This window comes from Prinia subflava, chromosome 9, assembly GCF_021018805.1.
Source record: "Prinia subflava isolate CZ2003 ecotype Zambia chromosome 9, Cam_Psub_1.2, whole genome shotgun sequence".
Lineage (NCBI taxonomy): Eukaryota > Metazoa > Chordata > Aves > Passeriformes > Cisticolidae > Prinia > Prinia subflava.
In genome coordinates this window covers 5458330-5481037 of record NC_086255.1, presented here as the reverse complement: position 1 = coordinate 5481037, position 22708 = coordinate 5458330, and the positions used below count along the sequence as shown (strand labels likewise).

Sequence of the window (22708 nt, the reverse complement as noted above, 5' to 3'; positions counted from 1 at the left end):
ATGGGCCTTCCTCAGAAAGCAATTGTGTTGATGAGTGGGAAAACTGTGACCCTCTGAAGCCACAGGGGATGAAATCCTAACCCTTGCTGAAGGCAAGGGCAGCATCCCCAGTGACAGCTACGGGTTCAGGATGTCACGGGGAGGGCTTTTGGCTGCTGCAGTGAGCTGGAAACTCCTCGGGGATGGGATCTGTGTTCATGTGGTGCCTCTTACAACAAGGTCCTGAATTTGTTGGCCTCCAGGCATCGCAGAAAAGCAAAGGCTAAGTTGTCCTGTGAGCAGTGAAAGTGATTACACATCAGGGCCATTGGATCCTCAGGTGTCTGGCAAAGGGCGAGTGTCATGCTTTTCTCAGCAGATCTTTTTGCTCTCAGCAGCAGGAAGGTGCTGTGCAACCCCCTGGACAAGTGACCAGCCATTTGGAGTTCATGGAGAGGATCCACACCTGTGTGTGTTCTCTCTCCAGAGCTGGGAAGCTTAAAACAAATTTAAAAATGCTTTTCTCGCTAGCATCTAGCAGCCCTAGTTCCTTTATGTCCTCTGACAATATCAACTGGAAAACTTTTCATGAAGAATGGATCTGGTTTTATTTTGGTTTTCTTTTTCCTAGTTAAAGCTGGGCATTTAAACTGCCTGTGATAATTTCTTTTCCCAGTTGCACATGTGGAGTGTCTCAACAGGACTGTAAAAGTCATGCTAATTTATGCGAGGGCAAAATTAATCTTTAAGCTGGAAAAGCTTTCACTATTTTTGTTTGCAAAATGCTTTTATGTCTTTAAGTAGAGGGCACTGCTGAAAAGCCAAGGGTTGTGTTGGTTTTATTATTTTTATTTATGTACTTTAAAAGCAAGTCAGAAATCTTTTACTGGATATCTGAAGCCAAGGCAGCAAAGTGCAAATGGCTTTGTCATCTGCTAAGGTGGAAAATGTGAAACAAAATAGATGCGCCTTCTACAGGGATTTTTTTCCCCCTCCATATTTGTTTTTCTGCTTCTGGGAGATAAACATGTATTTTTTTAATAATTTAGAACATTGCCTTTTTAGGCATAAAATACAAATTTATTTTTACTTTCACTGTCAGCACTCTTCCACATCTCCCACGTTATACTCCCATGAAAAACTTCCATTCCAGGAAACCTTGGAAAACAGCACTTACTCCAGAAATACTCTGCACTTACAATTTTGTGCAGAGGGGACTCCTCAGTTCGGGTCCTTATCTCTCCCTCTCACAAAGAGGCTTGTGGAAGGGCTTGCTGGAATCTGTGATTCCTGATAAAATCAGCTGCAGTTGTAGGAGCTGGACTTGAGGTTGCTGGGGTTGAGAAATAGTTCTGAGAAAGCAGTCAGGCTTTAGGGCAATCACAGCCTGCATTTCCAGAGGATTAACATTAGAAAAGCATAGAAAATAACTGAAGACTGAAAATCTGGCCTTTACCTGGAGAAAACATCCCGTGTCTTCGTGCCTATGGAGGCACTCGTATGTTTGCTGGAGATGTGGGGAGGTGTTAAATCCAGTCATTCCAGGGAAGGTGAAAGCACAGCCAGGACAATCCTGCTTGCACCTTCTGCCCTGACATCCTGTGTCCCCCGTGGGTGCTGGGGAGGCTGAGGGTGGGTCTGTGCAGAGCAAGGAGTGTCCACAGCCCAGGAGCTGCTGCAGCTCCAGCTCCCTGCCTCCTCTCCTTTCTGCATGGTTTTCCCATAAGCACGGCTTCCAGCTGGGGTCCTGCTTGTGTTGTCATTTTCAAACGTGTTTTGGAATGTTAACTTCAGCCAGCTGAAATGATTTCTTTTTTGCGCCCTTACTGAGAGGGTTTATAAATATCGAGTTACACAGGAAGCAAATTCTCCTGTTATCAGATTGTTCTGTAGTCACTTTTCTTTTCCTCAAAAGCATAATGGTGAACTTTATCAGTGCTCAGTCATTTGTTTCCCATTAAACACGAGTGATTAAGATGCTGTTTGGCTCGCTGGCAAGAGTTACTGACCTGTTTTGTCTGCAAATGTATCTTTAAATTAGGAGACACCTGAAACTGGTAGGAAGTGAGTATTAATTGAGTTCAAGTTCCACCAGCACAGATTGCAGTTTCCCAGTGGGATGCGGTAAATAGCCGTCACCAAGATAATATTAATTACATTATCTCCCAGAATGGTCCCAAGAGGTGCTAAAATAGCACATGTGCCACTTGGGCTTAGATGCTTAGACAGGAAGATCAGTGTTTGCTGCCGTGTTGCTCAGCACAGCATGTTGCATCACTGGGGCAGTGGGATGAGATAAGGAGGCTGGGGTTTTCTGGCTCACTGTTGGGGGTTTTTCTCTCATGAGGTTGAAAGTCAGAATATTATCTAATTTCTTTTATCTGAATTTCTTTTTTCTGCCCTGACACCTGACAAGGAATGATAATAGCAAGCATGAAAAATGGATTTCATAAAACACCTGAACAGAAAGTGTTTCTTGCTGCAGAGATTGCGACCTGCTTGTAGATCTGTTCAGCTCTAGAGTGACTCCAAGTGCCACACCAGCAGCACACAGACCTCATTTATCAGAACCACACTCCATGCAATTGACTTTGTACCCAGTCATGCCCCTGGCACTGCAGTGCTCTGCTCTGTAGATGCTGCTCTGCTCTGTTGCAGGTTGTGTGGGCTGCACCCTGGCCACTGCCCTTTCCAAAGCTGCAGCTCTCAGAGCTTTGCTTCCAAAGCTCCTCTGTTGGTTTTGTTCAGCTGGCAGGGCAGGGGCCATGGGGCCTGCAGGGACAGTTGTGTGCCTGGTGCCCGTGTGAAGGTCATTTCCTCACACTGGCTGCTGAGCCAGATGCCTCCCTTAGCCCTTGAGGACCATTTTAAGTCTTTTTAGCCTTTGAGGACCCAGCAGCTTTCCTCCCCCAGGTACTGATTAGGGGCAGAAGCAAGAAGCAAACAAATACACTGTTCAGTGATGTCTTGTCATGAACTTCCCCATTGGTAATTGAAGTTCAGCAAGCTGGATTCGTGTGGCATTGGAGATGAATCAACTCCGACCTGATAATCTCAGACTCTTCTGTCTGGGCTAGAAACACGTGCCCCTGGTGGTTTGTTAGGGACGTGCTGGCAGACACCTGAACACAGCCATGCTAAATTCACCATTATAATTAGCTCAGGCAGAGACTGAGCACACAGATTGACTTGAAAACCAGTGTGGCTGTTCTGTGGTCGTCACGACCCGTGTAGAGAACACTGCTGAAAGAATACTTAGACTTTAGTCACCTAATTCAGTGTTACACATCCTTGTTAACAGTGTTATACATTACCACTGTTAATTAAAGGTATCAGCATGTCCCATAATGAGGGGGATTACTTGCCACGTAAGAAGTCATCTTACAGTTCTCAAAAACTGACAGGGAGGTTGAAACTCTGGGTTTTTTTAATATTCAGAAAATGCTTGTTCCTTGTTCATGAAGCTTAAATTAAACACCAGAGGAGTTCACATTTATTCAGATGAAGGGGGAAGATGTGCCCTACAGTCTCTTTCACAACAGCTCAAAACTAACATAACCACCTTAAAACAAAGGGAAGCTTTCATCCTTGTTCCTACAGCTCCACATGAAAATCTGAATTGCAATGAGATTGAGCAACAGGAAGAAAATAAATAAGTAGACCTCGTTCTTCCCTGTGGAAGTTCTTTCAATAGAAAAGTATTAGCCAGCTGCAGAAAATGTCACTAACTGGGTGAAAGTGGTCCCCATGTATTTCCCAGTTTCCTTACTCCTCCCATGATGACAATTTCTACTAAGATGCATTGCTGAACCAGGATTGTGCAGGAGAATGAAAGAGGGGAATTTTCTGGAGAGGGAAAATGTACAGATTTTTTTTTGCATTTTGTAATATATTCTAGTAATTTTGTTTTTTCTTGTTGCTCTCAATTTTTCTTCAAAATGAGAGGAAATGAGTGCAGGCTGAGTTTTATGGTGCAATTCACACTCCTCCAAGTTTTTTTTTAATTTTTTTTTTAAAAAATTTAAGCTTGTATATTCAAAGCTCTAGATCTGACATTTTTATTAAATACAAGCAAACAATCTTTTTTTCCAAAGTGAGCAGGGTAATCTGTGTCTGCTTGACTGGGCCCAGAAGGTTCTGGTTTGTGCTGGAGTCAGCAGCAGTTTCCTACAGTGACTTCGTTTGACCTGCACTGCTCTGACAGGCTGGGGCTGGCAACAATCTCAGCCTCAGCCATCAAAACATTCCTTTGTAGCCAAGTGTCCTCCTGCTTTCTCTGAAATATCTGGTGTCAGTTTTAACAAGAGGGGAAGCAGACGTTCGTCACCATTAATTCACTGGACAATTAAGCAGCTGATCTCTGACCTCCTGCCATTATTGGCTTTCAGAGCCAGGGTAAAGACCCCACAGATATCTGTTCTCTGTCATTCCCTGCGAGCTGTCCTGGTATTTTATTTACTCAAAGGCTTAGCTCTTGCCCACCACCAGCCAAATCTATATGCTTTGTAATAAAAATTGCCAATAAGCTGTCCCAGGCAGTGACATTAATCTCTGAGTGATGATAACAGCAAGCAAAGGGAACAGCTGGCTGTCAGGAAAGCGTGTGAGTGGGAATCATACATTTATTTACATTTATGTGCATGTTAGAAGTGTCCATGCCTGGCTGCAGCTGCTTTTGGTGCTTTGGGCTACCTTGGGCATCCAGACCAGAGGCAAGGGCTTTCCACTGGGACATGTGGGTGCTGTTTGTTCTTGCTTCATCCCCCAGGCTAGGACAGTGCTTTGCTTTTGCTGTCTCCTGGTGTCCCTGGTGGCAGGACCTCTGCTGCCACACTGCTCTCAGGGCTGGGGCTGATGGCCCAAATCAATACCTTGTTTTCATTCTGGCCCCAGGGCTGCAGAGAGAGCCAGTGGAACTGCAGGAGTGTGTGAGCCACGAGGAAATGGTTAATCCATGCTGGCACAGAGCTCTGTTTTGTGTTTGTTAAGACGGCCGGGTGGGTGGGTGGGTGGGAGAGGCAGGCGAGCCTGGCCAGCTGCTTGCATCATCTGACGCTTACACCATGCAACCTCCAAGCCTCATTTTTCAGTCACTGCTTTTGAAGCACTTCATTAGCTAATCAGAGGAACCCTCTGCCTTTGCTCTGCATGTTTCCATTCTGCAAGTTTTTTGTCTTCTGCCTCCTAATTGTTTTCTTTTATTAATAGTTCTACATTTTGTGTTGAGTCCTTCAACTGGTAGCTGTAGTAACACCCATGAATGAGAGACTGTAGTGCACTTCTACAGCCCAGTCCCCACAGGAAAAGCTGTGCCAGGCTGTCACACACCTGCAGTGGCTTGGCACCCCTTCTTTTAGGGGTTTCTCCAAACAACAGGGACAGTCTTAGCCTGGGAGGCAGCTCCATCCTGCTCGCTATTCGCAGCTGCAGCCCACAGTATATTGTGGCAGAAGGAATGAGTCACTGGCAGAGCAATCTGTTGCATCAGATAATCACAGATTACCTCCATTAACCCAAATCCCTTCTGTAACCTTTTACAATAATGATCCCAAAAGCTGACGCATACAATCCCGCTGCCACCACGTCTTGGGCTGTCAGTGGTTTTCAAAGAGGAGGTTTTCTGTGGTTTCAGGGTTGATCTAGCAGGTTGTGCCTGCACAACCCACAGGAAGCAGCTGTTGGTACCTTGTTGCTGGACAAGATGATGGGGCCAAAGCCAGGCTTTGTAGCTGGGTAAGGGGGAATTCTCCCCTAAAGCTGGCCATGTCCTTTTGCATCAGTCCTGTGCACCCTCTTACAGCTTTCCACTGGGAACCACATCAAATCTTCTTCCTCCAGATCAATGCTTGTGCCCACAGCTTTCCCCCTCAGCCAGTCAGTCACTGCAACTGGCAAATGCTTGTTGTAACCAGGCATTTCAGGGGGGGTTCACCCCCTCTTCCCTTTTCCATGTTTGAAGGCTCCTCATATATCTAGGGTTTAATTTCTATTTTATGCATATATATGAGAAATTGGTGTGTTATATGCCCACAGAGAGAAAGGAAGATGGTAGTTACCTGCTTTTGTGGTGAAGAAGGATGTGTCTGATCCTGATCCCAAATAGAAAGTGACCCAGTCTGAGACATGTTATGATGCTGAACTTTCTGGAAGCAAAAGGTTTCAGAGAAGGGAAATTCCCCCAAAACAATTCTGGCTGTATAGCCCATGCAGATATACCAAGGATGTTCCCAGCCTAATTTTTGCCATTTTTAACCTGTGGATTTCTGGGTTCTTGTCAGAACAACTCAAATCTTTACCAAATCTTTACCAATTTGGTGGAACTAATAAATCAGCCAGCCCTCATAAAACAGCCTGTCTCAAGCCATTAATTTTTCATGATGTTTACGAAAATTCTTTACTTTAGTCCTGTTGGTAAGTTTATTTAGGTGAGGGTAAAAAAGCCAGAATAGAACATAATTCTCAAAGCTTGACTACAGACTGCTGATAGGAACACTTGAATTCTCACCTCCCCTCCAGCTGGATCTCCTCCCCACAGTTCAGAAATACTCCTTATAAGACTCAAATGTCAGGAACACAGAGACTAAGTTATTTTTTTTTTAGATACTGCAGAACTATTTGCAGGAGAAAAAGCCCACACAGCTCTTTGACAGGGACAGACAGAACCCACATCGTTTCCTGCTCAGGGCTGGGTTTTTTGCATGTTCTCCCTCTGGAACTGGCATCATATTTTTCAGGAGAGCTGAGCCCCATGTATGTGCCTGTACCAGGGCCAGATTTCCTTCCATCCTCCTGCCTGTCTTGTGTTGCACAACATCAGAACTGCACGTTATGGATCAGCAAATCAGCAGAGCTTTTTAGGTTTCTAGTCCCTTATCTCAGTATCTGACTAGGATCCAGGAGTCTCTGTAAGGTATTTTGGGTTTAGGGGCCAGCCCTGGGAACATCTGGGCTGTTTGAGGAGCACAGCTGTATCCAGGAGCACTGCACATCCTCCTGGGCAGTCTACATGGGCAATACATGGACTGTAATTGGGTGATCAGTTCATAGACCCATAGAATATCATAAATTACAGGGAACACACAAAGATCATCATCCTGACCATGCACAGGACCACCCCAAGTTGTATTTGCAGGTTTGGGTTTGGAGGCATTGGTTGGTAGCTTGCATGCATGTTGTTAAACAGGGTAATAAATATATAGAACAGGTCATAAGTTTAAAAGCCATTGCTTGAAGAGGAGTTCCTTCCTGGAAAGATGTTATCAAGCCCTATTCAAGCAGGATTTCTGGAGCAGGGATTTGCATTCTTCCTTTGGAAGAATGGGAAGCGGGTCTCTTACAGTCACTGTAACTCACAGCTGTGCAAATTAACTCAAGGGAATTGTTAGAAATGTGGGAATTTAGATTCACTCAGACATTCAACTATGGGGAGGCCACATTCCTTGTTTAATTCTTGTGTACTTCAAAGCATGTGACAGTTGAGAACATTTCTGACAAAAGAATCTTCCTTTCGGAGAATGAAGTTTTGTCTAAAATTAAAGGGTTTGCGGGAATGTGTCTGCTTAAAAGAAAAGATGATTTGCTTTTTCTACCTTCTCATTGACAATATAGGAACATCATTTTAACAAAGTAAAGAATGTCAGTTTACCATACCCATTTTGTTCCAGTGATATCTCAGTACTCTATTTGATGTGTTCTATGATAATGTTTTGACGTTAGAGAACTGAGATGACTCAAATGTTATCAGAGTGAAATGATTTAATATCTTTGCATCAGAATTTTGTAGAACTTTGAAATATGGTCTCTGGTCCAGTTTGGAGGAAAGCTCCACTGAGAGATTTAATGTTTTCAGCAGGGTGATAACCTTGAATCTCAACAACTCTGTTCAAAAGCTTGGTTTCCCACAGTAATCATTGATATGGAGGTGTTGAAATTTTTTTTCTGTTATATACACTACTGATGAAGAAAATCTGTCAATAGTCCCCAGACAGTCCCCTAGATATGTTGAATCAGCCAGTACATGGTTGTGCATTCTAAATCCAACAAAAATGCCTGGGTTTGTGCCAGTAGCCTTGTTTACTTTGAGGTCAAGAATAGGAAATTGAAATTTTGGGCTCCTCTTAATTTTACTGGTTTAGATTATAGTTGACTTTATTTTTATAAGACTTAATATTTGTTTGTTTTTTAATAGATTGTAAATCTTCCATAGACTTTGTATCTTTTGAATTATTTTTGTTTGTGGCATAAAAGCCAACAATCTCTTTTTGCTCATTTATCAGCTGCAGATTAATACAGTACAGTTAAATACAAGGTATTAAAGAGAGACACACCATAATAGACAAACAATAGGTGTTTATGTTGGGGGAAATCAAACTGATTCCAGGGAAATTTGTGACCAAACAAGTCTCTGTTAGCATAGCAGTGAAACATAACCCCAGTATATGTGAACTGACCCACAAAACCCAAAGAAAACTTGTTCAAATAGTCTCAAAGATGAATTAAAACAATCCAGTGGAGGATGTAGGCAGAGTTGTATGGAGAATGCCACAAATTGGGATGCCTACTTAAGACTTACAGAAGAAATTAAAGGCCTGATTTTTAAGTTTAGTTCAGTCCTTTCAATGTGCCCTGAGCAGGCACGAAGGTAGCTTGTGTAGAGACTCCTTTATATTCCTAGGGTAGTTACAAAATGGCCTTGACATATGATAGTTAAGCCCTGAGGATCAGTCTTCAAAGACTAATCCCTTAGCTTTCCCTGTCCCTTCAGGGCAGTGGATGTTATTAAAGCATATTATTAACATTATTATTGACATAAAAAATGCGTTGTTGAAGTCATGTTTCAGCCACTTACTACTATTTGCAGTATTACCTGACCTCCTCTTTGAATCACAGGTAGATATTCCTGTAGTAAGTGTTTATCAACACTGACTTGTGAGAGCCAGGGTTAATAGTACTTTAGATGCCAGTTGTACACAAAATATTTTGCCCTCTGGTAACCAGATTGCAAAGCCAGCCTGACTCCGCTTGTGCTTTTGCTTGTGAAATTCCCATCAGTGTGGTTCCGGAGGCTTAAACACAAAACACATCTGCTCTTCATTCCCAAAAAGCAGCGAGGTGTTTTACACAGTGGTTGTCAGGCTTAGGTATTTGCAGCAGCATCATGAGCAAATGTGCTGTGGCAGCAGGGGAGATGGGCACAAAACCCTCGTGGTGCTCTGTGACTCCTCGGAGCCGCGCTCATCAGAAAAGGCTGCGGGAGATAAAGTCAGATTAGCGTCGATAAGAGGAGCTGTGTAACATGATTCTCTTCTGAGGGCTGGCGGTGGAGTTTTTATTGGATCTGATAAAAGAGAGCCTCTAGAGACCGGTCTGCAGAGGCACTGCACCCCAGTGCATGGAGGAAATCCAGCCCTCGCACTCTTCACGTTTTCCTTGGGCTGGCAGGAGGGGATTCATAGAGAGGTTCCTAATGGTCTTGTAAGTGCTTGTTTTAAGCACAGGTTAAACAGGAGTATCAGCTAAGATCTTTATGGAACAAAACAGAGTTCCTGGGGTTTTGTGCTGCTTTTCCCAGAGGAGAGAGGCAGGATGCAGGGCAGAGAGCAAGCAGTCTTTCATTCTTTAAAAACAAGCTGGTTTTATTTGCTAGTACAGCTGAGTGTAGGTGGAGCTAATAAGAAAGAAGAATAGTGAACCTGGGAGAACTTCCACATGAAACAGGTCTAATAAGGGTGAAACTGTTTGCCTTAGAGGCTGGATGTATTAGACATGAAAAATTCCTAGGGGAAAATGATGGGCTGGTAAGTTTTATTCATGCTGTCTCATTAGGATGAGGTGCTCTAGGAAAACAAGATTAAAATTAATATTCTTTTCCTTCACAAATACACAGTTAATCTTTAGTATTCACACCCACATGAGACATGAGGGCATTCAACAGTGTAGGGCGTTTGCCAGGATCATAAGAACGGCCTGATTCTAAGTAGCATAGATGCTAAAAAGGGAGAAGAAATTGTTTGGAAGCCATATACTTCCATGTTTTGTTAGCCATATCTAATTAACAGAATATGGAACAAATTGAATGCTTTTCAAATACTTCAGAAACAGCCTTCCAAGATCTTCCTCTGAAGCTGCCTGCAGTCCATCCTGTACTGGCCAGAGCTTACTCTAACATGGTAATTCCATATGTAACAGATAGCTTCAAACACCTCCGTGGGACAGAGTGGAGAGAGGATGGCAAGAGGATAAACATCTTGTGAGTGGAAATAGGACACTAACCATGATTTTTTTGACTTCTAATATTTTCGGAGTTTCTTTCACTGTGTAATCAAGGACTTGCATTGTGAGGCTACAGAGCTCTCTGCTGTTGTTGGGAAGGTCTTGGGTGACAGCCCAGGTGCTGTTGTGAAGTGGAAGAGAGAAGCTGTAGTCATCCTCCAGTGATCTCTGGATTAACTAGATTGCAGTTAATACAGTTGGATAAAATATTTGGCTGTCTTGGGTTAGCCAGGCCTGGCAGCATGGGATGTGCTGCTATCTTATCAACCTGGGCAAGAACAGAGCAGCAGTAGGAAACCAGATTATCCATCCTTAAAATCCACCTTGCTTGGTGGCATGAGGCACAGACAGAATAAGCTATGGGTGTGGTGCTGGAATAATTCATCCAACAATATGTTTTACTCTGTGTCATGAATAATCTTCAGTCATCTGAGTAGGGGCATAGCTTGATGCTGTCTTTAGCAGAATTAACAGGCTCAAAGCCTTGGTTTCTTCATCTTCAGCTTCATCCTCTCTCTCTGATTTCTCGTTTTATTTTAGACAAGCCACTTAATATCTCACTGGCTTAATAAAATGCAGGTGTTCTCCTGTCTCCTCTTGGTGTTGGGAGAGTAAGTATGTACTGAATAATGGAGGGGAAAAAAGGAAGGCACTTTAGGCTAAGGGTAGCTCCTGCTGGCAAATGTTTTACATGTGTGCCTCTGGTTATGTCTGTCTCCTCACAGGCAGAGATCAGAGCTAGGCTTGCCATGCAGCATCACAAGAGGATGTGAAAAATGCCATGTATTTTTCAGTAGGTAAGATGTAGAGCAAATGCTTTTGTTTCCTGCAGGACTGGTTGACATGTTGGAAAATTAGCTTCAACCCTCAGCTTGCAAATGCTGAGTTGTTGAGTGCAGGCAAGGAAGCGGGGCTGAGCTTTCGTGCTGTTGCTGGCAGCTCACCTTTTGTCGTCAGCAGCACAGCAACATTTTAAAGCAGTCAGACCCTCCAACACTGCATGATGGAACTCACATTTAAAACATGGCACATCTGTCAAGTCCTGCCCTGAGAAGCTGCTTTGAAGAATGCAAATCCTCCTGTACGGAATAGCCGGTGCAAAGGCAGCAATCAAGGCAACGTGTGAAAAGCTTCCCTCTGCAACCTTTACTCAGAGAAACCTCCCCTTTTAGCTTTTAGCTCTGCTAGACAATTTACTGTGTCTCAGCTGTCTCACTGCATTATGTCCTTCAAACCCCCCCAGAATTAACGTTTGGAGCCAGCAAACACTGCTGGCTCCACAAGAACCGCTGAGAGCGGAAAGGTCAGGTCGATTAAAGCACTTGATCAGAATCTTTAACATAAAGACGTCACAAGCAAAGCAGCAACGCTGCTTCACGCTCAGCTAAGAGCAAATGATTCATCAGGCAAGGCTGCTTATTTTTGGAGGATAGCCACAAAAGAGAAGAGAACATGCTGGCTTGTATCGATCACGGTTTTAACGGGGGACCGCAGAGCCCTGCTCTAGTTTTGATGGAAATTTAATGTCAGAAATACATCATCCAATGTAAATACATCAATACATGTTTTACACTGAATGAGTTTTAAAGATGTTCTGGGCCAGCTTAGCAGAATCATATCACCTCTGCACAAATCTCAGAGCTGTCGTTTAGAGCAAAGGGCTATTTTGCAGTATTCTGTGTTGCTTGATGCTGCTAAAGATTCAGCGTTTTGGGGAGGATTTCTGTAAAGGTGGCTGGAGAAGCAGGTGTGCTCTGGAATCTCTGGTGCTTATGCCTACAGGGTAGACCTTCAGTGGGTGAAGATGTACCAGTGTCGAGCAGATTCAGCCTAAAGGATGGTTTCATGTGGCTGACCCCACTGCCTCCTGTGTCCAGAGGTGTTTGGGAATGCTGTTGGAGCAGGCACTGCTGCCCAGGCAGCTGCACATCCCTTGGGCAGAGAGCTCCTGCTTGCCCCAAGCAGCATCTCTGTCAGACCTTTCGCATCACTGCCTTTTGCAGTAGCAGCAGCCAGAAATGAGGGGCACGTGGAGGTTTAGGTTGGGTATCAGGAGAAGGTTTCTCACCCAGAGGGCGGCTGAGGACTGGAAGAGGCTCCCCAAGGAAGGGGTCACAGCACCAAACCTGTCTGAGTTCAAAAACCATTCGGACAGCACTCTCAGGCACAGGAGTGTTTCTTGGCGTGTCCTGTGCAGGGCCAGGAGCTGGACTCGATGATCTTGATGGGTCCTTTCCAACTCAGTATATTGTAAGATTCTGGGATTCTAAGGTAAATGAGTGTGAGGGAAAACACAAAGAGAAGACAAGTTCCGGGAAGAATGGTTCACAGAAGAAAATGCAGCCATAGAGAATGATTGGAAGAGAGAAGGAAGCAGGAATTCCTGGTGGAAGGATCATGTTCCCAGGGAGTATTTGAAGGGAGGGTGCAGGGAGAGAAGTGTAAGTACAGTGTGATGAGGAATAAGGGCAGATGCACAAAGGAAAATGCCCCTGGAAGAGAAGGAAAAGAGGAGCAAGTGGAGGTGGCAGCCTGGCATGCAGGAGCTGCTGTGCAGGATTGCAGTAGTGGGCTTTTGGGGACATGAAAACCAATGAAGACCCTTAGGGCTGCTGAATCCAACCCCCGTGGCCACTGGCAGCCAGAGCAGAGCCATCTGTGAACAAATGTGCTCCAGAAGTTGGTGAGGAGATGATCACAGTGCTCACCCCAGCCCATAAAATGCTTAACAGCACTTTGTAGTTTACCTAAGGCCCTCAGCATGCCAGACCAAGAGAGCAAGACAAGCTCTCTGATGCTGCGGGTAGAAGAATGGGGAGGGAAATGATTTCAGCAGCAGGGCTGGGATGCACTGAAGAGGGGGAGTTGAAGCAGAATTCATTACAGGCCCGAGGGGTACATCTGTGTTGCATAATCCTGTGTGGTGGGGAGGCAGTCACAGCTCTCTGTGCTCTGCTGCAGTCTAATTCCTGGAAAGGATAGCAGGGCTGTGCTCCTGGAAGTCCACACAAGGTGGTTCCTGTATGGCCAGTGCAGGTATCTCGGCTCTACTTTGCACGTTGTAGAAATACAATCAGTTCCTGTCAATAAGAAGTTTAAAACAATTCAAGGCAGGCTCTATGATGACAAAACCATTGGCCATCAAGAGCAAAGGAATAAAAGGTGAGATGCAAAAGAAGCTCATCTGTGCCAAAGGTGACACTGTGTGATCAGAAGTGCCCGACAGAGAGCAATACTTGTAATTTTTTGCAGAGGGTCCTGTTTTCTCTCTGGTGGTCTGCTACCTTTTGAGTCAGTGCTCTCCTAATATAGCCTGCAATGTCATCCAGGACCCAACACACTCTCAGTCTGTGACTCTACCAATCCCTCCACAGAATTAACTGAGCTCTGAATTAGTCATCCAGCATGCCAGTGCATGTAAAATAGACTCAAGTGAATCAGGTTTTGTGTGCAGGGACTGAATTGCAGCAGATGCAGTGACTCGGAGAATCCCAGTCTGGGCTTTCCCGTCCGGAGGGATACTCCTCCTCTGTTGGCTGCACAGCCTCTCCAAGCAGAACAGAAAGAAGAACCAATAAGTGATTTTTTTCCTCATGAAGCTATTAATTTTCTCCTACAGTTCTCCTGTGGAAGCAGCAGTGACCAGAGTGTGTAACAGCAGCAGTAGTGCCATGTTGGCAGGATATGTAATGTGAGGGTGGAAGGGGATGGTGGGATTTGAGTTTTGATCTTCAGTTTTCAGCACGTTTTTTGGGATACAATCAGGGCTTGTCCCAAAACCATCAGCGGGATATCTGTGTTGAAAAGGTGTGAACTGTAATTTTACAAGATTGTTTGACTTGAGTGAAAAGGCTCTTGGTTGGGGAGGAGGTAATGTTGGAGGCAGCACTGTCATCTCAGCTGGACCAGGTGGGCAACAGGCCTGGACTCCCAGCTTTTAGTGAGCTGATCTTCTGCCAGATGTGCCACCTCCATGGGCTGTTTTAAGGTCAAACAAGTTGGAATTTGATCTGTATCATAGAATCTTAGAATGGTTTGGCTTAGTAGAGACCTTAAAGGGCAGGGGTATCTTTTGCTAGACCAGATTGCTCAGAGCTCTGTTCGACCTTTTACTTGAACACTTCCAGGGATCTGCTTGTACATCAATGTCTTCAATTGTTACTGGTATCCATAAGAACTGTGACTGGGCAGGTAAACTCTAGGTGGAACTGTGCCCCCAAAGCAACCTAATCCTGATATTTCTCTCCCTGCAGGGGGTGGAGGGAAACGCAAAGGCAAAAGCAAAAAGTGGAAGGAAATCCTGAAATTCCCTCACATTAGCCAGTGTGAAGATCTCCGAAGAACAATAGGTAAGAGCTTTTCCCTTCTTTGGAAATACTGCATAAATAAAACATTCTATCAGAAGTGGCTCGTTAGAATGGCACTGAATCAGTTTACAGGTGGGGATGCAATGCACATTCCTCCCATGGTGCTGCCATGCAAACTCAGTGTTTTCTGTTCCTAAGAGGGGCTGTGGACCAGGCAGGAGAGACTGGAATGATGCACTTGCAGGGCAGGGCATGGGGCTGGCAGCATCCAGGACATTTATTTTCCATACACAGCTTCCAGGACCCAAAGAGGTTTCACAGCTGGACAGTGCCTGGCATGTGGGACAGGGGCTTTCACCCTGTCCCTACCAGTGTGGCTGTAAAAACACATCCAGAAAGGAATCCCCTCATCACATCCTGCATTCCCTCCTAATAAGTATCTCCTTATCTGGGAGGAAATGAGGCTTGCTGACTGTAGCTGAAGTTAGTATTAATTATGGTGTGGATGTGATGTTTGAAGCAGCAGCCACTGCTTCTGCCAGGCCGGTTTGCTCAGCAGCACCATCCCCTACTCACAGCCACAGCACAGCTTTGTGGAGGTTTTTTACAGGACATGTAAGAAACTTTTTGAACTTAATTTGTTTTATTCATGTGGGCCAAATGCTGCAGATTTGGCAGGGAGCTTGCAGTGTCCATTTTCATAGCACTGCATTTCTCCTGCTCACACATGCCAAATTTCAGCATTCTTTTGACTGCTGCCTTGGCAGACAAGGCTAGTAGCTATCTCCTTCTGCATTCTCCCCTGGAAATGCCAGGATTACTGGTCTCACCACAAGAGGTTAACTTCAGCATCTGAGGCTCCTTTTCTCCCCCACACATAAAATCCAGCCACTGGCAAGGAATGAATGAAAGGCAAGAATCTGTAACAACAGAGATAACAGGAAGCATAATTTGTCTAACTCGGGTGAACTCCTGTGGTCTGAGTGACAGTGCCCTGGCACTATTTACATTAGAAATACACAGCATGTTTATGCAAAGAAAATATCTGGAATGTTTTCAAAACCTTTTCGTGGTCTCCTTCAGTAAAACTTTCTTCCTTCACCTTCTGTTGTAGAACTAAAAGGAGGTAAAAGAGGGGAGGCAGGAGAAGATAGTATAGGTTTTTTCCCAGCTGACAAACATGCAAAGCCTGAGCAATTTCTGAAGGTACAGAACCTGCTGGAAGCAAATCTGACTTAATATATTGTAATTTGCAAAGGGAATTCTCCCCATTGTTCTGTCAGCCTTGGTTTCCAAAGGGGAAAATAACTCCAGATAAAATGCTCTCTTTTTGCAAAGGTACTATCCTAAAATGAGTAGTCTTCAAAAAAAATTAAGTCTGCCAATTATTTCTGTTTCTGCAATGCTAGTTATGGCTCTTTTGAGTGTGTGTGTTAGCTTCACCCTGGTGTAATTTGTTTTGCTTTTTTTTTTTGGTGAATGATTTGGTGATGTAACCAGGCAAGAGCCATTGTGGGATCTCTGGGTGGATTTGGTTTCAGTCACTACAGTGATTACCTGTTAACTGGGAATTTTAGTAACTGCCTTTTCCACAGTGGGAAATAAGGTCCAAATCCTGGTTCTGTGACTGATTTTTGTTGAGTCCCTTTCCCACTGAGCTGGATGTGATTATACAAGGAATTAGGCACTGCTCAGCCTGAGGAAGGCCTCCTGTCCTTGCTGGCTCTACCATTTTCAGTGAATCTCTGAAGCTGAAACATCCCAGACGAACAATTGTGTGACCTTCTCCTTGCTCATACAGGACACATCTTTGTTGGGTGGGTGGGTCTATATCATTAAGTTCTTTTCATGTGGGTGCTCAGGATGGATCCATTGCAGCTCCCTTGCACTGGGTTCTGTGTTCCCTGGATACCCAGGGACAGCCATTGGTCACTGAAGTCTGGCCATGAGTGGCTTCTTTTCCTGCCTCTGCTGAGGAAGAACAATTTCCCTGGCTTTAACCCTTCTTCATTTGTTATCTTCTGCAAGTCCTTCAAAAGGATCTCAGGATTTCAGACTAGTGTCTCCACAGGTCCAGGGAGCACTGAAACATCTTCCCTGGCCCTTCAGCTGCTCTGGGACTCTCAGGGGATTCAGTGTCTCAGGGTGTCTGCACATCAGCCCCTACCCTAATCATTTCTTAACCTTCTAGTCAGTGCTAAGAATGAAATAGAGAGCCCAGAAAGGCTTTTTTATCCAAGGCCAGGTCAGATGGGGCTTTTAGTGGAAGGTCTTTTAGCAGGGTTGAAACTAGATGGTCTTTCCAACCTTCCAACCCAAACCATGGTTCTAAACTTTATAGAAGGTAAAAGCTATGCCTAATTCAATTTGTTTAGAGATCAGGACAAATACAGGCAGGTTCTGCTCATCACAGACCTCTTTGCTGCCTGTCCTCCTCCCAGCATTTTCTGTCAGACAGAGTCTTGCCACTTAGGTTAAAAAAAAAAATCAGAGCCAGTCTTAGAGGGTTGGATGAACTGGAGCACTGGGCTGTTGAGGTTTTGTTGTATTCCTCTCTTCTGGATGCTTCCCAAGAGCCTCCAGGGAGAGGCTGGAGGCAGGAAAGGGATGGACTTTTTGATTTAGAGCAGTCATGGGCTGCACAGCTTAGTCTAATGCAGCCATAAGCAATAGGTGGAAAATGCTGCTGTTGTAGTTGTGGCAGCACAGCCTGCGTGTGTGTGTAGATGCCCACGTTCTGGTGTAAAAACGTGTGTGCTTTTGCACCCCGCTAAGATGTACTGAAAAGAGTCTGTGTCTCAAAAAAAATAGCGTAGTGTGAAAAGAAATCTGTGAAAAACAGGAAGGCTGAAATAAACCAAGGGTCTGCGACCTGTGTTGACACAATTATGAGTCAGTTCATACCTTTTGGTTACCTCTGTGTTTACAGGAGACTCTGTGTTTGACTATCCATCATCTGGTGTCTCACTGAAAGACTTGCTTAGTAAAGCCCTTTTTTTCCCCTCCTTCTTCTGCACAGAAATAAAAATCAAAACACCCGAGAGAAACACTGCTTTTCGATAAATAAACAAACACTGGAAACATCTTTATTAAAAGTGCTATTTAGCCAAGGAGCTATTTTTTTGGACTGGACTTAAAAGCGACTTCTTTTCTCCTTTCTTTTTTGTCCAAAGTACGCAACACCTTTTGCAGGGAAATTCAGTGGCCTTCATTGTGTGCTAATTAAATAAGCAAGGGAAGCAGGGATGCTGCACTTTACTGGGCTCTGAGAGAGGCTTGTATACTATGAATGGCTAATGCATGTTTCCATTTGCAGCCCTCTTCCTGGCTGTATTTAATTGTATTAAAACAGCCAGCCCTTTCCAGGGTGGAGGATTTCCACATTGGCACCAGAGGCCCAGTCAATCAATAAAAAAATGATGTTTGAGGCACAGTTACCATGACTCATGTGATGGATGCTGCTGTAGATGGGCTTCTGCTATCTTTAAAACTCACAGATGACAGCTTAGCAAAAGAGAGGTGTTTGAAGGGAAGAGGAAAAAAATAGCAAGGAACAGCTTTAAAAGTTCCTGCATTTGACTCAAGATGAAGAGATGCCACAAGTTAGAGATACCCAGCGGTTTAAAGGCCATTGCTAAAGAAAAATATGAGAAAAAGTTGTAATTTGACAGGTCAGAGCGTCTTTTTGATGATAAAAGATTCTGGATGTCTGTAAATATTTCTGAATGACGCAAAAGGTTCTGTTGGTTAAAAGTGTGGAATTTTTATTTATTTTGCTCAGACCCATTCTGTGCTTTTTTCTTGCATAAAAAAACTGCCTGGGTGAAAGAGTTGATTATTCTGATCTTTGGCAAACTTTCATTTGCAACTGTCCAAATGCTATATAATAAATCAAGACTTTTTTACCCCATAGATTGAACCTTGTGGGGAAACTGCCACAGAATGTGTCTGTGTTTGTTGCATGGAGTGATTTGTTGCATTATTGCAGAAAACTTTTAACTCCTTTGGTAAAGCAGTTTCTGGTTGTGCATGATGCTCAGGTAGAAGAGAACACTGAGGATTTCTCTTGTTAAATACTTTTATTCAATGAGATTTCACAGTCAGAAAGATCAGCCCCATTAATACTAATTTGGCCATTCTTGGTTTAAAAAAAATCCTTGCTTTTCCATTTTACCTCTTACATGGCATTTGCATCCCATTTACCCAGAGTAAAAGTAGCTTGAGCTTCTGGCACATTCTTTTCAGTGTTGGTAAAAATACATTTCTGTGTAAGAAGCACTTTGTAGAGCTGGTGAACAGAGTAAGTGGGACAGAATTGAAACTACAGAGTTCACATGCTCACTTTTTACAAAAGCTGGCTCTTTTCTCCCCCACTCTCTTGGCTATTGTACTTTTTCAAACATGATCAAGACCTTCACCTACACGATTTTTTTTCCCCAGTCACTTTGCAGTTTATCTGCCTGGAGGCACAACTGGAGGTGCAGGCTCTGCAACAGGATTCAGATGCTTTGAGGATTTGTGGAGCTCCCTAGAAATGCTTTGCAGCCTGCACTGAGCTCCATCCTGTGGCAGAAACCTCCTGCTGTACCCCTGTTGTCTCGTTCAGAGGTAGCTTGGACCTCCCTGCTCTGCTGCACGCTGCTGGCACATCCTTCATGAATTCCCACCAGCCACTCTCAGATTTCTTGACTCCAGAGGTTTTCCAGCACTGCAGAGAGGAACTCATGGGCCAGGGGTCTTGCAAAAAAGCAAAGTGTGAGTTTGCAGGCTTGCTCAGGAGGGAAGCTGTGCCTGAGGCTGAGTGACAACACAGCCTGTGAGTGCCCATGGTGGGGTCACTGTGGCACCCTGCCCCTCTTCACTGCACAGGGCATCGCCCCTGGGGCTGTGTCCCCTCAGGGGTGGAGATGTGGGCAAGGAAATGCACTGCAGAGCCTGAGGGCTGTCACATAGAGAGCTCAGGCACTGGAACTGGGAGAGGAAAGGCATCAAAGCCCGGTCTGATCAAAAACACAAAGGAGCAGCCAATGTTCTCTCCACCAGATTCTTCACCTCTGATGTTTACAGTGATTAAAAAGCGTGGTTGGGAAATGTAATCCTGAAGCCAACAAACAGATCAAAGGAAGGAATTGCAGCTTGCTTTCCACTGTAAATAACCAAGCTCAGCTGCTTATAACTTCTGTGATTGTCTGGTAGTATTGGTCTGAGTCCTACACCTCAGGCTGGTCATGTGTTTTTGGCTAAAACTAGAGTTTAAGTTTTTGAGAAATATTTTTTTGGTAGAAAGCGTTAGCTTTCCTTGGAAAAAAACCCTTCCATTTTTATTGGAAGTAGTTTTTCTGCAAGCAGTCAGGATTCCATGGCATGAAGTAACCACAGGGGGAACCATCTCCTCTTTTCTTTCCAAATGTGTAGGAGTCAGGGTAGCTGTGTTGGGAGGATGCTGCTGGGGAGTGTGTGTGCACAGCCAGAGCTGAGTACCCAGCACAGAGCTCTACACCACCTCTGGCAGGAGCTGGCTTTCCTGGAAACCTGGGGAACTAGAACTACTGGAGTAGAAAATGCTGCCTAGTAAAAATATTTAAATAAATAAATAAGACAATGTACCTTATTGTTGTTATACTCTTAATTGAAATGTATTTCTAGAGAAATTCATATCATTTAAGGCCCAAGCTGGTATACTTGTAGGCTCAAAAAAAATTTTTAACCACACAGGGCATCCCTTTAAATTCAGGTGACGCCAGGTTGGGGAGGTTTTTAGCAATCAGAATCATGCTCTGTGTGAAAAGCAGTTTTCCCACACTGGTGCCCTTAGATACCTGCAACAGAAGACATATTTCAGTCACTAGCAGCAGCAGCAAAGGGATATCTTGCTGTTGTTCTCCCATCACCCAGGTGCCAGCCCCTCACCTGGGGTTTGTTGGCAGCCCCAGGTGCTCGGGGAGGGAATGGGGCTCTGCATCACCCCGGGGTCACCAGCACCAGCACCAGCTTGTGGTGATCCCATGGGTGCTGGAGTGGTGCCAAACACATCTCCTGACATGAGTTATCCTCCATGGTGGTTGTCTGCAGGGCCAGTACAGAAAGAGCAGAGAGAAGAACCCAAGAAGGACTGAAAACAAAGTTGGAGAGACTCCTGAAAGCTGTGGATAGCATTTATTGCTCTGGAAAAAGTTATGCAGAGCTTTTTGGATTACATTAATGCAGAAAAATACCTCAAACTGATTCATTTCTAAAGGAGAGTGTCCTTCCCTTAAGAGTGCCCACTGCATACACTTCCTTTCCCCTCAGTTTCTTTTTTCCTTTTTCTGCAGTAGACATCACTTTCCCCTCTCTTCGTTGAGCCAAAAGGTCTCTGTTGCTCCCTCGAAGTACAGCTTATGCAATCTTTCCAGCACAGACCTTTCTGCAGAGCTACCCTGTAGTTCCTTGGCCTTGACATGCTATCCCATATCGTGAATACATCTAAATTAAATTAGATACCCTTCAGGGGCAGCAACTGGCCACATGATAGAAACAGTTCCAGCACATGAAATGATATGGCTGACGTCAAAACCATATTGTTTGTTTACAAACCCACAGTTGGTTCAGTTCCTTTCTTTAAAATCCTTCAGATTCAACTGTAATTCCATCATAAACATAGGTTTCTAGTGCTGAAATGTGCACAAACAGAGCAATGTTTGGTGCCCTTGCAAGATTAGCTGTATCCAGTTTATAGCTATGGGTGGAATTGAGAAGGGTTGGGGCTTTTTTTTTTTTTTTTCTCCTTGTAATTTTTTTTTAATGCCATCACAGAAAGTATGTGAAAAACAAGCTGTTTTATGCATCTAGTGAGACTCAAGACTAACAGTGGGAGAACAGGCTGCTTGCAGGCTGCCTGGGCTTGACAGCTTCCAGGACGGGAAGGGGACGCAGGGGAAATGAGTTGAAATGATCTCAGTCCACGTTCTATTTACAGAATTTATTTCACAAGACTTAATCCATTAAGTATTACCTTGGCAGGGGCAACCCAGAAAGAAAGCAAGAAAGATGTTGCTATTCTCCATAAAGAACGGGCAGCAAATCCACTTCTCCCTACCAAAAAGTGAGCCCCCAGCAGTCATCCTTCAACAGAAAGAGTCCTGAGGAACAAATAATATCACTAAACTTCTGTGTGTGTGTTTTGTGGCAAAGACTGTATTAGCCTTTGCAAACTGAGAAGGAAGAAAATGCCACGACTTGCACATTTTGAATTACTTTCCAATGTTATTACAAGGATATGCAGGAAGGGAATTAGAAGAGAATATATCCTTTTACAAGATCCATTTCATCTCTTGCTGAAAATAGAAGTAGATATTGTGAGCTGCAGGGTTTTTCATTATCTCATTAGGTAATATGAGTCATTAAGTCTAATTAATACTTATGCAGTGATTTGTAAAATGCTATAGAAGTGCTCACGGGTCCTGTTAAATAGTAGTACTTGGTTGTTAAGGAAATTTATTTTAAAACCAATTCAGCATCTGCTGGGTATGGGGAATGAGAGGTAGGGCTGCATTTATGGTAAAACCTTGCTCTTATCCCTGCAGGACTCCCCTGTAGCTTTGCTCCTGGTGGTGATGGGAAGGTGGTGGCAGGACAAAGCTTGGCTGGCTCTGCTCAGCTCTGCTGGAGTCAGAGAGAAAGTTTCCCTTAAATTTAACTGTGCAGGAGCTCTCTTACAATGGAAGGAGGGAACTGCAGGGAGGGAAAAGGGAGAGAGAAGTTCTACCAGAACTTCTTTACAGGGATGCTGTGAAGTGAACAGCCTGAAATCCTCACCTTTGGGGATACACTCAGGCTTCCGGGGGGTATGGAATTAGCCAAACTTGGTGCTTCTTGAAGACAATAACTCATTTAGAGTAGCTGGTAGAGGAAGTGTTATTTTGACTTGGCTTCTGCTGGTTACGACAGAGGCCTCTAGGATTGTGGCTGGGCTTTGTTAAGGGTTTTCTGGGAGCAGTCATCCACCAGGGAAAGTCCCTTAGTGGAAATATGGCCTGTTGTTGTCCTTGTGCTCATGGCTTCCAGCTTTCAAGGAAAAGAGAGGTTGAGTGTTTTTAAGATAATCCCACACCTATCTTTTAATTCTGGTTTCAAGACAGCATGAAGGAATTCACATGTGGAATGTTACA

General features: G+C 44.3%; 1 protein-coding gene across 5 annotated transcripts in view; it reads left to right on the top strand.

Annotated features, from left to right (window-relative positions):
- The window catches only part of GRK5 (G protein-coupled receptor kinase 5), a 150733-nt gene that overhangs the window by 47484 nt on the left and 80541 nt on the right, over positions 1–22708 (top strand). For all 5 annotated transcript variants that reach the window (XR_010081281.1, XR_010081280.1, XM_063405206.1 and 2 more), the window contains exon 2: positions 14505–14600. Coding sequence is in view for 3 of the 5 variants with exons in the window: in XM_063405206.1 (XP_063261276.1) it covers positions 14505–14600 (96 nt within the window). In the remaining 2 variants the exon portion in view is untranslated. The remainder of the gene's footprint in view (positions 1–14504; positions 14601–22708) is intronic.